General features: G+C 39.0%; 1 protein-coding gene across 1 annotated transcript; it reads left to right on the top strand.

Moving 5' to 3' along the window:
• Positions 1–711: 711 nt before the first annotated feature.
• LOC103698072 (two-pore potassium channel 5-like) lies at positions 712–9,693 on the top strand. Its single transcript, XM_008780036.4, has 2 exons — positions 712–2,001; positions 9,271–9,693. Exons 1-2 carry the CDS (start codon positions 1,049–1,051, stop codon positions 9,416–9,418), a joined length of 1,101 nt encoding a protein of 366 aa, XP_008778258.1. The 5' UTR covers positions 712–1,048; the 3' UTR covers positions 9,419–9,693.
• Positions 9,694–16,392: the final 6,699 nt, after the last annotated feature.

The following is a 16,392-nucleotide window of genomic DNA, read 5'->3' on the forward strand; positions in this document are numbered from 1 at the left end:
GCTTGTCCCTCATTTACAATTACAACACTTAACCTGAGATCCAGATTTAGGATGAGCAAAGCGTGGTCCGAGGCGGTGTGCGTATGAGATATGCATAAAGTTTGCCGTTTCGGTATCGAACTTTTTATTGTGCCACGGTAGCATAGTATTGGTACGGTATAATATACGATTTTTGTAGCATATCGAGTGTCGGTATGTTTGATACCGTTCGGTTCAATATAGTATGACATATCATGAATATACATGCCATTGTGTAGTTTCTAGAATATGTATATTTATTTAGACTTTTTGTTCATGTTACTTATTTTTATTCATTTCCACAAAGTAGAAGCTATGGTTTAGCTTTTGAGCAAGTAGAGCTTTCTTTCTTCCTGTGATTAGATGAAGTGAGGAAGGTCGAAAAAGTGGAACAAAGTGGTTGCCAGATGTGCATGGCTCATCTCTTGGTTTTACGGAGGCTAGCTTCCCTTGTTCAACAATGGGCCATGATGCTTTAATCTCCGTGCACGAGGAATGGCTTGTCACGTTGGTTCAAATTCCTACCTTTTATTACTAAATCGGCCCCACACAAACAACCAGTACGGAAGGTACCACCCTCGACGAGTGCACCTGCCCTTTTTTTTTTTTTGTTGTTGCTCAAAAGTGCACCAGCCTTTCGGCGCACGCTCTAATTCTATGTCCTAAATTATGCCCTACGATCCAAAGGGGCCTTTCTATTGGACGGCTAGATCAGTCCGCCTCCGAGTTGTCCGTCGCCACCCATAAACGCAGTGACAGACTCCAATCAAGCGCCTCGCTCTGATGCTCTCTCATGCCCTCACACGCAACACCTACAAGCTAAAACCCACCAATCAGGCAAAGAACTCTCTCCCTCCCTCGCTCCATCTCGAGAAAACAAGAAAAGAGGAGCTGTAATATAGCTCTCAAGGAGAGCAAGGAAAGAAAGGAAGAAGGAGCGATCTTTATCTCTTCCTTTCTCTACTTCAATCAACTTCTCAACCCAAGAACAGCGCTAATCTAGAGTTCCTGGATATTTATATAATTGTGAATGGAGGAAGAAGAGGAGTCCTTATTGCCCCAATTTCTCCGCTTTCAGCTCTCCAATCGTCTCCCCTTCTCTTCCTCCGAGATCGAAGATCATTTGCTCCCTTCCACCTCCTCCGCCACCGACCCCTGCCCCCGCCGGCAGTCCGCCCTCCACCGCGCCCGAACTGCCCCCGCCATGGCCGTCATGCGCGACCTCCTCCCCGCCGACACCACCTCCTCCTCCATGCCCAACTTCGGCTCCGCCGGCTCCATCCTCAAACACTCCTCCGTTCTTCTTCTCGTCTACTTGTCCCTCGGGGTTCTGGTCTACTCCATCAACCCCCAGGGCTTCTCCGGCGTCGAGACGCACCCCGCCGTCGACGCACTCTACTTCTGCATCGTCACCCTCTGCACCATCGGCTACGGCGACATCCACCCCCTCACCCCCGCCACCAAGGCCTTCTCCTGCGTCTTCGTCCTCGTCGGCTTCGGCCTCATCGACGTCCTCCTCTCCGGCGCCGTCAATTACGTCCTCGATGTCCAGGAGAATCTCATCCTCGCCAGCGCCCGCGGTGGCGACGGCGCCGCCAGCTACGTGTTCGACGCCGAGAAGGGCCGGATGCGGATCCGGATGAAGGTCGCTCTCGCGATCGGCGTTGTCCTGCTCTGCGTCGGGGTGGGGACGTTGGCTCTGTACCTGGTGGAGGATCTCGACTGGATGGACTCGGTGTATCTGTCCGTGATGTCTGTGACGACGGTCGGGTACGGGGACCGGGCCTTCAATACGCTGCCGGGCAGGATTTTCGCTTCCTTCTGGCTCTTGGTGTCGACGCTCGCGGTGGCGAGGGCGTTTCTCTACTTGGCGGAGGCCAGGATTGATAAGCGGCACCGGAGGATTGCCAAGTGGGTGCTGCACAGGGATTTGACTGTAGAGGATTTGCTTGCCGCTGATCTAAACCAGAATGGCTTCATCAGGTCGGCGCATTCTACTCTCTTCTTTTTCCCATAATTCATTATAGTGCATGCTCATCAAATTTGTAAATATAGTTTGAATGCTGGAATATAATCAGTTTGTGACAAATCATGTGTTCTTGGTTTCACTTGATAACTGATATGCAAGACTGCTAGTTGACTCCAAATGTGTATAAAAAAATAATAAAATTACTTTGGAGACTATCAAGGTGCGTATACAGGACAGAGCACACAGCATTTGATGCCTCATGAGAGTCTGAGAGTAGGGTCTTGCCCGGCTTTAAGATATTCACTTGAAGTTAAAAAGTAGGTGAAATTATAGTTAACAATAGTCGTAAGAAGTGCAATATGCAACATCTCAGCTGAATATCAATGTTGACTTATTATTTGCAAGACAAAGTTAAAATTGACATAATAAACTACACACTGTTATTTTATAAGAAAGCTTATTTTCTTATGTGTACTAAATATGATTATCCAAAAAAAAAGGAAATTACATGATAAAGAAACTTAAGCTGGAAAGGCAAAAAATATGTAATATATAAACCATCTCCTATGACCCATCAGTATTGTCCATTCCATATTCTCATAGCAGTAACCATCATTATGCCTTTTCCTGAGTATTTGGCGTCATCTCTCTGAATCTTTCTTTACCAATCTGTCCAATGATTGTAAGACTTCTTGTTATATTATTGATTTGGTCCACCGAATTCCGGCACCCTTTTAATAACCCTTGTTCATGATTATTTGAAAGGCGTCACTACTACAAACAATTCAGGATAATATTATCCATATAATGTTGCTTGAATATGTGATCACGGGTGTTGTCAAATCACAGTTCGAGCCTGCTAGCTAAGGTGCCATACAAGAATTATGAGTCCTCTTGAACTTTGGCCCAACTATTAACCATTTTACAAGTTATCTTTTAAGTCTCTAGCTACTGCAAGTTGAAATACTTGATCACTATCAGCCTTTATCTACTATAGTCTTTGGTCATTCTAATAATACCAAACGTCGTATGGGTTGGAGTCTTCAGTAATAAGGCAGTTTTGTGTCCATAAATAAGCATAATGAAGATGTCTGATGTGGTAGTTACAGTGAACATTCTCTAGATACCCTAATAAAAGCAAAATGATTAACCTGATTAAGAGTATCATGCTAGCTTGAAAGACTTGAAAAGACAAAGGTAAATAACAAATGACTTACAGGTTTAAAACAATTTAAAAATATTTGTTAGAGTGGAACATATGGCTTTGGTTTGGACATTTTTTGGTTTGATCCAAAGGTCTGTCTGCTTGTCGCTTATCATAGAATAAGAGTGGAATACCACATTATTCCAAGTTATTCTGCCAAATGAGCTTTTGCAATGAGGATTCAGGGACAAAGGGACAATAAGAAAATTACTAATTGCAGTTAACAGCCTTTTTGCCCCTTTTGAAGTTAATTCATGATTTTAGATAGTCAAAAGATAGGAAGGAGCATTTAATGTTTTTGAAGCCTAAATGTCACTTTATGTACTTTTTTTTAACAGAAAAATCTCATAAAAAGTTGAGTAGGAAGGCTAATAGAGGGATGTTAGAATTGTCTCTTCCTTCTGTAAAGATTGGGAACTAGAGCCTTGGCATGTCAAGCAGTTTGGAGCCTCCTGAAAAATACTATCTTATGCTTTGCTCATATATCTCTATAAATGCAGTTCCTTGTATCTAGATTATTCCAGTCAGTAACTAAGCCCTCTTCTTCTCTACTAAATCTAGTTCTTTTATATTTTGCTTAGGGTTGGTAATTGGGTCAGGTCGAACAAGATATGGGTCAGGTCAGATACATGATAAATAAAAAAATCTGTCAATCCAAATCCGACATATTTATTAAATAAATCAAAAAGTCAGAGCTAAACCTGACCATTTTGTTAAACATGTAATCTAGCTCGATCTATGACAGGTTGAAATAAGTTAAACGGGTTAAACAGTTAAGCATTCCCACCCCTAATTTTGCTTCTGAAATTCCTGTTGCACCTGAAGTCCCAGCTGACCTTGTTTATCCTTAATAAAGTTGCTTTGGCTGAAAGGAGGGATAAATTTGAGTTGGGTCATCTCAGGTCGAGGCTGTTTTATTTGCTTTTTAGGGACTTTAGCAGTTCTAGATTGCAAGTCATGATTTTTTTTTCTCTTATACGTTTGGCTTACTATTCTCGGTGGATTATAGCATGGTTCATGTGGCAGTCCAGTACATGGCAACCTGCATGCTAGTGCTTGGCAGGCTGCAGTATCAGGCATGCTAGGGATGGCAATTATTGGCACAACATGACATAACATGTACCATTCTAGCATGCTAGGTATGCCAATTACTGGCACAACATGGCACAACATGTACCATGCCATTCCCAAGTTGGCACGACATAGGTAAGCAGCTATAATCTTATTTCATTTTCTCCCTCACTTCACACTTTGGAGATTAAGAGAACCTATGGTTGTTTTTCTAGTTTAAAGTTGACTGTAATTATACAACCTTGTCTAGAAATGTTCAAATTCAGACAAGCACTAATAGTAATAATGACACATTGATAGAAATGAAAATATCATCTCCTTTTCTTATTGTGACTGCACTTCAATATGAGGATGGACAAACATTTCCATTGGCAACCACCAAGAGAAATAATCTGTCAAGGAGTAGATACGTTCTAATATTATTATTAAACATAACTCCTTGGGTACCTTGCTATTTGTGAGCCTCTAGGTTGTTTTTCTTGATAGCTCTTCCTCTTCTCACCATTGTAAATACTCCTATCTTGAATAAAAATATCCCACTTCATTCAGTTCTTGCTAAAAGGGATAGAAGTGCATCTCCAAATCTGTCTTAGAGAGTGTATTTATCAAATGATATCAATAATAAATTAAACTTGGCTATGGCATGTGGGTGGTCAAGGGACTGCATAGTATGTGGGTCACATATGCAGTTAATATCCTATTTGTTAGCTATATGAAAATATGTTGGGTGGGCTTAGGTCCTACCCTTCCACTTAGAAGAAAAACTATTAAAAAATGTTAAATACAAAAAATAGTGGTAGTAATATTTTTTAAAGAAACAATACCAAAATTAATAACAATTATAACTAATAATTAGTGCTTATGAGTTAGTATGTAATACCTTATATCAATAATTATAACATAATTACTATTTTAACATCATCAATAATACCCATATCTAGCAAGCTTGAAACACATCCAATCAAGTCATTGGCTCGAACTAGTTCCATCCATGGCTCACATAAGAGTGGACCACATATGTGGACAAATGCTAAGGGGGTCATGTATACAGTTGCACAATGATAAGAGAACTCTCTTTTGGCCAGTATGCAGTTTGATCACATATGAACAATGTGTACAATTAGAGGAGTACATCAGCATATGTTGCTGCATACACCGCACAAAATAGTAATCTTCATTTTTATCTCCTCTTGCTTCCTAGTCCTATTCTTTCATTTTATGAAAGAATGATGCATCGAAAGACATATGACTGGGAATCAAATTCAGCATGGGTTGTGTTTGCAGCCTCTTGATCCAAGTTAGTGTTCCATAGTATAGTTCTACAGTAAATATGAGTTATAATTTAAGTAAAATTACAAAAGACTCCATATTTCGTTGAAGGCCTAGCAGATGGAATTTTTCACTTAGGGTGTCACATTTGCTTCGAAATCTCCTAAGAAACTCATTCCTGCACCTTATTCCTAAGCAATTTTTATTATTTCATGAGAGCTGCTTTCCTATACATGCACTTCCACACCTGTATCTGCTTTGGTAACTAAGTTTGAAAGTTAAATTTTAATGGCCTTCAAAGATTGGATTTTATAATTGCTTGCGAGCTCACATGTACTATCATATGGTCACATTTTGTTTTCTATAGCAGACTCCATGTGCCTTCTTGTGGTGAGCTCCTCTTTCTTATCCTTAGATTTTTAGGCCCTTTTCTTTTTCTTTTTGTCCCAATCATTCTTCCCCTGCTTTTATTCCCCTTTAATTATGTTTTAACTGTCCAAATTATTCTCTTGTCTTGAAAACACAGCAAGGATACACTAAGACATGAATACCCCCAGTATTCAGGAGTTCAAACCCTGTTATTGCTTCCTTAACAGGCATGCTTTTATGAAACCTTCCCACACCCTTTTATTTATCAATGTTAATGCAAACAAATATTGCAACAACTAACTCAAGCAATATATAGAATTAAATTTCTTCTCCGTGTTCCTGTGATTGAGAGGACAATTTTGGCTTGAGAAAACAAAATGGCATTTCTCTACCCAGAGATCTTGTTGGCGTCTAGCATTGCTTTTATGATTTGTTCCCGCAATCTTGAGATAATGAAGAATAAATTGAATTTGATGTTATTGGTGTATGACACTAGTGAAAAGTACTAACAATTGGATGTGACATTGACCTTTTAGCTAAGCCAAATTGTATTTTTTGTATGGTAGTCCATTTTGCATCATCTGGTATGGTATTAGTCATGTAGATGGCATTGGTAGCTTTAATTATGGAGGAATACTTTGTGCAGGAGTCTAGAAGTTTGTTTAAGTAAACTTGGTATAGGAAAATGTAAATTAAGTGGCAATAGTTGAATATTTGAAGCCTCAATCAAAATTGGCCACCAACGGAAGCTCTAAAGCAACATATTATAATATATATTAACTTTAGTACTCAATAGAATAATAAGATGATTCAGATTTTGCAATATATGTAGAATACATGCATGAAAATCTGATCTTTGGAACAGTTATTGGGTTTTCAAATTTCAGTTAAACTTTGCTTGAGTGTAATTAAACCAGTATGTTACGAGAATTATGAGTTTGCCAGAATGAAGGTGGATGCTAAAAAGATGAGAGACTAGAAAGGTGTTTGTTTGATGTATGATAAAATAGAGAGGATGGAGTCATAGTGCAGAAATAGAAGCTTAGGTTGATGGAGACATGATCTGAGTTAGTCAAGGGGGCTATAGATGATTTTGGCAAGGCAGGTGGCTCAGACTTCATGTTTGAATTTTTTTAAAGGACCTGGTATTTGAAAAATACTTGCAGGTTTTGATACAAGAGGCCTTTTGTCGTTAGTTATTCACAGATCATAGGGTACTAATTGTTTATTAATGGGTTCAATGCCAAAGTGAAAGCCATGGAGGAAGGCTACGAAAATTGGTGGGGGATTCGATACATAATCCTAGCTGCATATAGTATATGAAATCGAATTTCATACAAGATATATGGAGATGAATTGAGTTCATGGACAAAGAATATGCAGATTATATAAAGCCAACAAAATTTTGCAATCAGTGTGAAGGATCTCCAGTTCATAGATTATTTTGGATGTGAAGGAGTTTCTTGTCGCAAGTATCAAGAATTTTTACATGTTTAGAGGCTACAGAGTATGTCTGAACCATTTGCTTTATTTCTGGTATATGTCCTCCATAAATTTAATTGAACAAACTTCTGTTCAGTTTGGAGGCAAATCTAGGGCTATTGGCAGTATATGGAGTGTCTCATTATTAATTAAGACTACTAAACAAGAAAGTGGACATATGGACTGAAAAAATTGAAGTTTTGGCACATTGAAACTAATTTATTGTGCTATCAATTGTCTTTGTTAATTATATGATGTTGGATGTCCTCCTCTCATCTTTTTCTCAGAGCAGAAATACAGGTGAATGTTTGGAAATGAGCTGCTAGGGTAAACAATTCTGGGATTGGAAGACCATCTGGGTTATTTCTATTAAAGCTACATTCTTCTGAGGCTCAGTATCCTAATAGTTTTCTTTTGTGGAAAAGGTTCATTCCTAGTCTGTAGCCAAAACATAATTTAGGAAAACAAACGATGAGATGGGAGAGTGAATGCTTGATTTTGTGGGATGTGCATGAAAAGAGGTTTTATATGTTAGAATAGGTTTGCTAGACAATTAAGATGGGCGGTCTATTCATTTTTACAGGTAGCACTTTTGTGAAGTCCCTTAAGATCTTATCTCTCTTCAAAAGGATCAAAGGCAATAAGGATATTAAGAATAACTCAATGGTTGCAATTCATAGTCATCAATCATGGATCTAGCTTCTACCAAGAATAAGTTAAGAAAATAAATGACAAGTTAATGACAAGTATATGAGCACATCAATTGTCTCATGCCATTTGATGCCCATTTTTTAAAGGTCGATCTCTTTTAGCTTTATAAGCTTTGATGAAATAACAACTGCATGTTCCTCAAATTTTGTGCTTGGCCATTGGAAGTGGTCGCTAACTAGGTTACCAGTAATACATGCAGTTTGCAGGATATTTGACCAGCATTTTTGCTTTGCAATCTAAGACTGAAAACTAGTCATGCTCCTTGTCTCTCTATGTTTGATTTCCAATCTTGCCAAGATTTTCAACGATGCAGATACTTGACTTATGGTAATGAGCTTGATGACGTTAAATATAAAATGAATGGTGTAAAGGGTTGAAGGATGGTACAATGCTTGACGACTAGTGAGAGTTTATGCTATTCTTTTTCAGTATATTAGGTGATCTATTTAATGTCTCTTTTGGTACTGAACCCACTCGCCAAAACAACTTCATCTATGTTGGACCTCCAGCTGTCCTTACCTGTCCCCTAGACTATTTTCATCTGAAAAAATTATGAAGTGTTAACTAGTAAAAAGCTTATTGTTGCTTTACTACTTGCTTGTTCCTGTTAGTTGTACATTCTTATTCTCAACTTCTAATTTCAGGTTTCTTAGAAAAAAGATAAAAAAATAAATCTGCATATGTAAATTAATTGATGAAGATCCACTAATGTATGTTCATCTTATCATGTGTTGATTGTTAAATTGTGCATGTCATTTGGGAGTAATTGCACTTTCTTTCTTGCGAGCCGACTTGACTTGGCTTCTCAGTTTGGGATGTCACTTGAACTAAAACAGAAAAATGGTAACCGGCATGGCCAAATCTTCTTCTCACTTAACTATGCTGCTGGTTAGTTAGATCCTTTTTGTTTTGCCGGTGCCTCATTGGTTCACATAAAATGAATTTCCAAGATGAGATGGGTGAAATTTGATGGAGTTTGTTTCGTAGTTAGAGGGTTTACATTACCTGATTGAAAACAGGTTTTGATTGTGTTCCTGTCAATTTTAGCATGCTGATTTTGTGACTTAACAGACAAAATATTTTGCTCCAACTATACAACTCATCAGTAGTTGCTATGCGTTCATTTAGGGTTCCTTTGATGATATGCGGTCTTATGTTGTCTGTTCTGATTTCTCAGTAAATCTGAGTTTGTGATATACAAGCTCAAGGAGATGGGCAAGATTGGAGAGAGAGACATACTGCAAATCTGCAACCAGTTCAACAAGCTCGACCCCAACAACATTGGAAAGATAACCCTCCTTGATCTATTGAACGCCTCCAGATGATACCAGAGGAGATGTTTCGCCATGTACAGCTCCAGCTTAGCAGCAGCATTTGTTGCTCTCCGAAGATACGTGGGCAAAATTGTTCACCCTTGTGCTATTTTACCATATACAATTATAGCAAACGTAAATAGAATGACGATTCTTCCTTCTTTCCCTTTAATTATTGTTGGAGGAAAATTTTGTGGGAAGGAAGTTTAAAGAGGTGATGCTTCTTTTTCATTCTTACTGAATGCCAAGTGCTTAGTCAAATATAGTCCACATGTTATAGCCCAAAACAGCTTCATAATCTGGTGAACCAAGTCATTGGTGCTGGGTTGTGTTTGGAAGGATATGAAGTTTCCCATTATTATAACTTGTAAAAGGGAACTAACAACTTTTATTTAGGACTTGTTTGATTTAGGGAAAAAAAATGCCATGTTAGGCTTATATTTGATTTGAGTATTTATTTTTTAAAATATATATATAAAATATCTATTATATTTTTAATAAAGGAAAAAATTTAATTCTATTCTATCTAAAAGCTTAAGGGTAATTTTGAAAAAAATATCTTAATTTTCAGCCTATGAGAATTAGACTTTTTTATATTTTATATGAGTTTTTTTTTTTAATGAAATGTAGAAATTTTATTTTTATAAGTAAGCTGCTTTTCTATCTTTATTTTTGAAAAATTTCAACTAGATATGAGGCATTTTTCAATTTTTTTTGTTGATCATACTTTCTCTCTTTTTTTTTTTTTTTTTTTTTCCTCACGAATCAAACGAGTTTTTATTTGGTTCACCGGGAAGTTTGGACTCTAGGAAGTGCTTGCCCCTGCACTCAAGGTCACCTACTTTTCACGTGATTTCGTTAAATGGATAAGCCTTTTATCATTTCAATGGCCCTGAAGTCATTGCCTCCTAACGTGCTGTTTTCCTTGTCCATGAGCTAAATAATATCAGCCAGAGTCAAACCATAGAGAAGTAATTAAAAAAAACAAAGCCTGACCCTTGTATTTTTTACTTGTTATGATGAAGAACCTGACCCTTGCACTTAAAAGCGTCGTTTTGGCAACTTGTAACTTTTTACCTTCTACGGAGTTAACTAATGGGGAAGGATGATTCTCGGTCCTGTGATTTGTGAACCAACGGAGTAAAGAAACAAGTCTTCTTCTTGCGTTCAAGTGGATGTTGCTGGGTGAATTAATATAACAGTCCGCATGGGAGAGGATGATGGTGGGTGAATTAATATAACAAGTCGCTCCCTTGCCGACGCATACCGGCATATGGACGTAAAGCGTCCTTTTCAGTAGTAATGGTGATTGAGATTTGTCTCGACTGGTGACGGAAAGCCAGGAATTTGGTTCATGATGGGTAGTACTCATCCTAATTTAGCTCTCTTTCACACACAGTAGTAGTGGTGATTGAGATTTGTCTCGACACGCACGCACGCACAAAAAGAAGAAAAAAAAGAAGGAAAAAAAAAAACGGAAGGCCAAGAGAAAAAAAAAAGGCCACCAACAACGGCAGGAAGAAAAAAAAAATAATAACAACAACAACAGAAAGTTTTTTTGTTAGAAAGACCAACAACAGAAAGTTTTTTTGTTAGTAGCTCCAATTAGCCTGAAATTTGGGGTCCTCATAGTCATGTTAGGGGGTGCGGCTTAGCTTCCTTCCATGGTGGAATCTAGCTTTCTACTTCGAGCCTGCCCGATACAATGGATTTTGAGAGTCGGAAGTGCCATCATGTGTTCAATACTCTGCAACCAAGTCCGTTTCCAAACTCAAATCCACCAGAATTTTGAGATTTTGTAACTGCAATCATGTGTTACATGGTGTATAACAAAAAATTTTCTTCTGCATCTCAAAATTCATCTTGTATGGCGTGCAGGCTTGATGTGAACACCTAGTTTCCACTTCATGGAAGACTTGAAACTCAATTTCCTAGTCTTATATCAATCATCTTTCCATGAATGAGGAAGGCTTGAAGTGAAGAACTTAGTTAAGGACCTGAAACTTGGTTCCTGGACTCTGTCGACAATCCTCTCCTTATCAATTAAAACAATCAGGGAAACCAGGGAGATTTTGCTTTTTGATTTAATTTCTTTACCTTGTTCTATACATTTGATCTGAAATTGGTTCTAGATATTTTATTTGTAGGCTTCTTTTGATGCTTGTTTTGTGAAATTGTTATGATCTGTCTCATAAGCAGGTCATACTTTTGGTTTGCTTTATTATGGTGAAATGAAGCAGTAAATCCTATTACCTCTTTCTGAGAAAAGAGAATGATAATTACTATCTCAACAACCTTATGTGCCTATTTCTGTCATGACCTAAGCATTATGAAAGTCTTAGCCAAGCCTAGTTGTCAAATAAGATCTTAAATTCACAAACGAGTCGGATTTCTTCGATCTGTGAAAACTCAAATAGCTACCTTCAAAAATGAGACGTGTGAGGCCTTGTTAACACAGAAAAATCATCCCATTGCAGCAAAAAGATCTTTTGCAGTCTACAGAGCAAGAGTGATTACTACCACACACCAGTGTACATAGAACAATTAGACACATCTCAGTGACAAGCTGTTGTGTATCCATTCATCAGCATGGCTCTGTGCGCATGCTGCCACATTTAAACTTCCATGACCACGTTAGATTTTTCTTGAACCCAAATAAGGCTTAGTATGGCTTAAGTCAGGAAAAAACATGCATGAAACTCCAAGAGTGTTCTGTTAAGAGCCTTAAGCTTCTTTAGATGAACCAAAGTAAAGATATATATGGTCTGCAAGGCTATTTCACTGGTTTCTCTTGGAGTTAAAAGGGGTTTAAACATCCAATGCCACACTGAATTCTCTAAGGATAAATGTCGTTGCACTTGGTCTCTGTTTCATAGAAAGAAGATGAGTCGCTTGGATACTAGAGTATTCCGGTCGAGCTATCGATAGACCATGGAGCAATTGACAGAACTCGGAGTTCTCCAAAGTAGGCTAGTTGCCAAGAAGGCGACATCAACCCATCATAAGGCGGCAGAGGCAGAGGCAGAGTTGAAGATGGCTATGATCCAAGTAGAGGAAGTAGATCTTAGAGTTTCCAAACTCATGATGGAGTTGCAAGTCATCCCAATGTACCATAGAGAACGGAAAGAAGACTGCTCTGATAATGAAGTGCAAGCTTTCGGCTGCGACTAGATGTGATGTTGTTGAGTCTTCATCGAGGACTACTTGGTTGAAGATTCCTATGCGACCTTGTAAGGGAGATGCAGTGCGAGGTAAGAGCCAAACTCCTTCTGGATGTTATAGTTGGCAGGGTCAGCTACCTTTGAACTGCCCTAATGGGTTGTTGCTTCATGTGAATGGTAGCATCTTATATCTCCCTTTTTATGAATGTATCCTGTTGATGAACTGGTACCATTGTAATTAAAGCAATTGATGAACACAGGTTTTTCTTAGCTCTCTATTTTTTCCTCCTTTTTGCCATGTGTGATGTCCGCGAGTGCGAAGTGCTGCTACCTCATGAGTGGTTAGGTTTAATCCTTTCTGAGGATCGAGTCTCAAACTCACACCAAATTTTGGACTCAGCACGGGAGAACTTTGAGGGCTTTGCACCCACAGACACAGTTGTGACTTGCAGTATTTGTGGGCAGGGTTCATCAAAAAGAACCACTGCCATCTCGATGAGAATTGATTAACTGAATAAGTGGCTAGTTTCTCCACTTAGGTCGTCCCATCCTAGGGAGGCCGGTTAGCTTGCCAAGTCTTCAGCTTGAGGGTTGGTGTCTCCACTAGGCCATCTCAACCTAAGGAGGTCGGTTAGCCCGCCAAGTCTTTAGCCTGCGGTCAATATCTCTACTTAGGCTTTTCCAACCTGGAGAGTTCGATTAGCATGCCAAATCTTTGACTCGGGGGTCGGTATCTCCACTTAGGTCTTTCCGACTTAAAGAGGTTGGTTAGCATACTAAATCTTCAACCCTAGGGCTAGTACTTGGGTTGTCCCATCTTCAAGAGATCGGTTAGCACTCCCAAGTCTTTGGCTCGAGGGTAGGTAGACCTCTGCAGAAATTTTTCTGAAAACTTTCTAGCCGCGAAGGCTTGTAGGTTGGGGACGTTGGACAGGTTGTCCGATCTGTTGTGTCTAAGGATGTCTTCATCAATGGTTGCTATAAGATGTGCCCGACTTTGTGCTTAGAGTCCAACCTAAAACACTCATAAAGTTTCTTGCCAAAAGAAAATAGTTTCGTTGATGAGTTAGATTACAAAGTATACTGATATGCCTTATTGATAATATATCCGAATATTGACATAATTCTATGTTCGAGGTATGGGCATTCCATCTAGATGCTCAAGGTGGTAGGTTCCAAGTCATACACCCTTGGATATCCTATATGGATCTTCTCAGTTTGGTGAGAGCTTGCCTAATTCGGCCAGTTGTGCTACTTTAGCTCTCCTAACCATAGGTCTCTAGGCTAAAAAAAATTGATTTTCACTCGAGAGTTGTAATATCGGGCAACTCGTCATTGATACACAACCCTGTGAGTGCAGACCCGCTCCCTAGTGTCTTCAAAGGGGTTGAGGCTAGATCGGAGGTCGTCCAAATTCCTCTGCTCATTCAAGGAGTCCACTCGAGTGAGGGTAGACAGATCTCCATAGGAATTACCGCCTCGATGCAAAAGGTAAGGTTGAAAGGTGTTTTTTTTGTTGGAGTCTGATGCATAACTTGGTAGGGCTAAAGAATGCTGTGGAGCTCGTCCACACAGAGTCCCTTTACTCTATCCAACTACATCTTTGGGTCTTGTAGGATAGTTTAGTTGGTCACTTCGGCCTCCTTTTCGTCTGGAGGTTCCCAACTGAGGTAAGACGATGGTCTATTTGTAGTTGACGCAGAATCTCTTCAAGTAAGCATTGTCGATGGGGACTATTAGAACTTTCTTTTCCTAGTCGCTTGAGGGAACGATCCAAGGATATCTATCCCCTACTAGGCATATGGCCAAGGAGCACTAATCGGCATGAGCGGTGCTGCCAGCTGCCGCTGGACATTTATGTATATTTGGCATTGGTCACACTTCTTTGCGAAGCCAACAACATCCCTCTGAATACTAGGCCAGTAGTAGCCTTACTGTAGGATAATGCTCTTCCCCCTAAATGATTTCCACAAATTTCTTTGTGGACTTTCCAGAGTGCATATTTAGCTTTGGATGGCTGAAGATACAGAGGAAAGGTAAAGTAAATGACCTCCTGTAGAGTTTTTCCTTTAGTAGGATGTAACTTGCGGCTTGATTCCTCATCAACTGAGCTTCTCTCCTATCTTTCTGGAGCTTCCCATCTTGAAGGAATTCCATGAGCACATCCGTCTAGCTAAATTTAAGATCGGTCTGCAATACAGGAGCTAGTTCTTCCTTTATGCTCGGCCAGTCAAGCACTACCAGATATGTCATCTTGTGAAGATCAGGACAATTTGAGGTGGCAAGGTTTAACAGTAGGTCAGCCCCAACATTTTTTGACCTCGGGATCTATAGGATTTCAAACTCCTCAAAAGTCAAAGAAATGTCCTTGACCCTTTGAAGGCACCGCACCATCGCAGGGGAGCTCGCCTTAGTGCCAACATCATCCCTTAACATTGATCCCCGGATTAGGACCTGCCTGATCTTTTCTGTTGGTTCATTGCTTCCCATTCTTTTCTTTATAATGTATCCTCTCTTCCGGCATTTGAAGAATTTTCATTTCTTTTGCTGTATTGGTATGTTGGTTTAGAGTTAGATCCCTTCATTATGAGTAGTATTGTTTAAAGTCTCCTCGAACTTATCTAGTGACCAATTGGGAGTCAGTGAGGGCTTTCAAGTGCTGAACTCTAAGCTCTTGGGTAAGTTTTAACCTGGTGAGAGCCTCATACTTTGCTTCATTGTTTGAGGCCTGGAAGCTGAAAAGCAACGCACACTCTACAATAACTCTTTTTAGATTTGTAAGGATAAGTCTGGCTCCACTCTTGTTTAGGATAGAGGACACATCGACATGGAGTGTCCAAGAATCCTCTGGCTTGTGCCCCTCCAATGGTGTACCGACCTTAGTGTCGTTGGGACCGAAAAGGAAAGAGAAGAAGATGTAGAGGATTAAGGCATCTCAAAACTTGATTCCTTCTATTCACAATACTTATTGAATTCTCTTGATCTCTTTTAAAAGAGGACTAACATCTCAACATTTAGATTAAAATGCCATAATTCTTTTTCCAAGAAATTAATTGCTCTTGATTAATTCTACATAGAAATCATAAATGGCTTAATAGAAATAGGAGAAAGCTTTACCATCGAATGCTCTTCATGATCTACAACCCTCTTTCTTCTCTTAATTTCGCCCATGATTTAATAATAAGACTTTTATTTTAGAAAACCTCAAACCCCTTCAAATTGATGGAATAACAATATCGGTGCTAGAAAAAGGAGATCTATGCCACAACATTCCAGACCAACAAACCATCAATCCATTAATGCTAAATTTTAGATGCCCAAGATTCTCTTTAGAATTGTCAGCAGTAGGAGAACCTATTAGTAAAATTACATAATTACCTCCAGTGGCCAAAGAATCAATGGCATTCTCCTTTCTTAACTCCAATTGTCTACCATAATAACTTTCAGATCAAAGAATTAATGTTCCTAACTAGGTTCAAAAAAATAACTCAAATCACCACACTTTCGCTATGCACTCTAATCTAACTTAGTAAATATTCTAAGGTTGTTAAATAATTTTCGATGAAAATATCACTTTGCATGGGATTAAGAAAATTCAAATTTTAAATTTTCAAGTAGAACTAAAAGAACCTCTAAATCTCCTTGTCCTCAATTTATGTAGAGTATATTAATCATAACTAATCCTTAAGCTATCAGTCAAGTTTAAGGTCACCACATGATCTCCACAATCTTTTTAGAATCCAAAATATCTAGGTATAATTTAAAGTGGGTTAACCCTAGATTCCATTAGTAATTTAATTAGATAATCTAGATTGATTTTCCTTC

This window comes from Phoenix dactylifera, chromosome 1 (genome assembly GCF_009389715.1).
Source record: "Phoenix dactylifera cultivar Barhee BC4 chromosome 1, palm_55x_up_171113_PBpolish2nd_filt_p, whole genome shotgun sequence".
In the NCBI taxonomy this organism is placed as follows: Eukaryota; Viridiplantae; Streptophyta; class Magnoliopsida; order Arecales; family Arecaceae; genus Phoenix; species Phoenix dactylifera.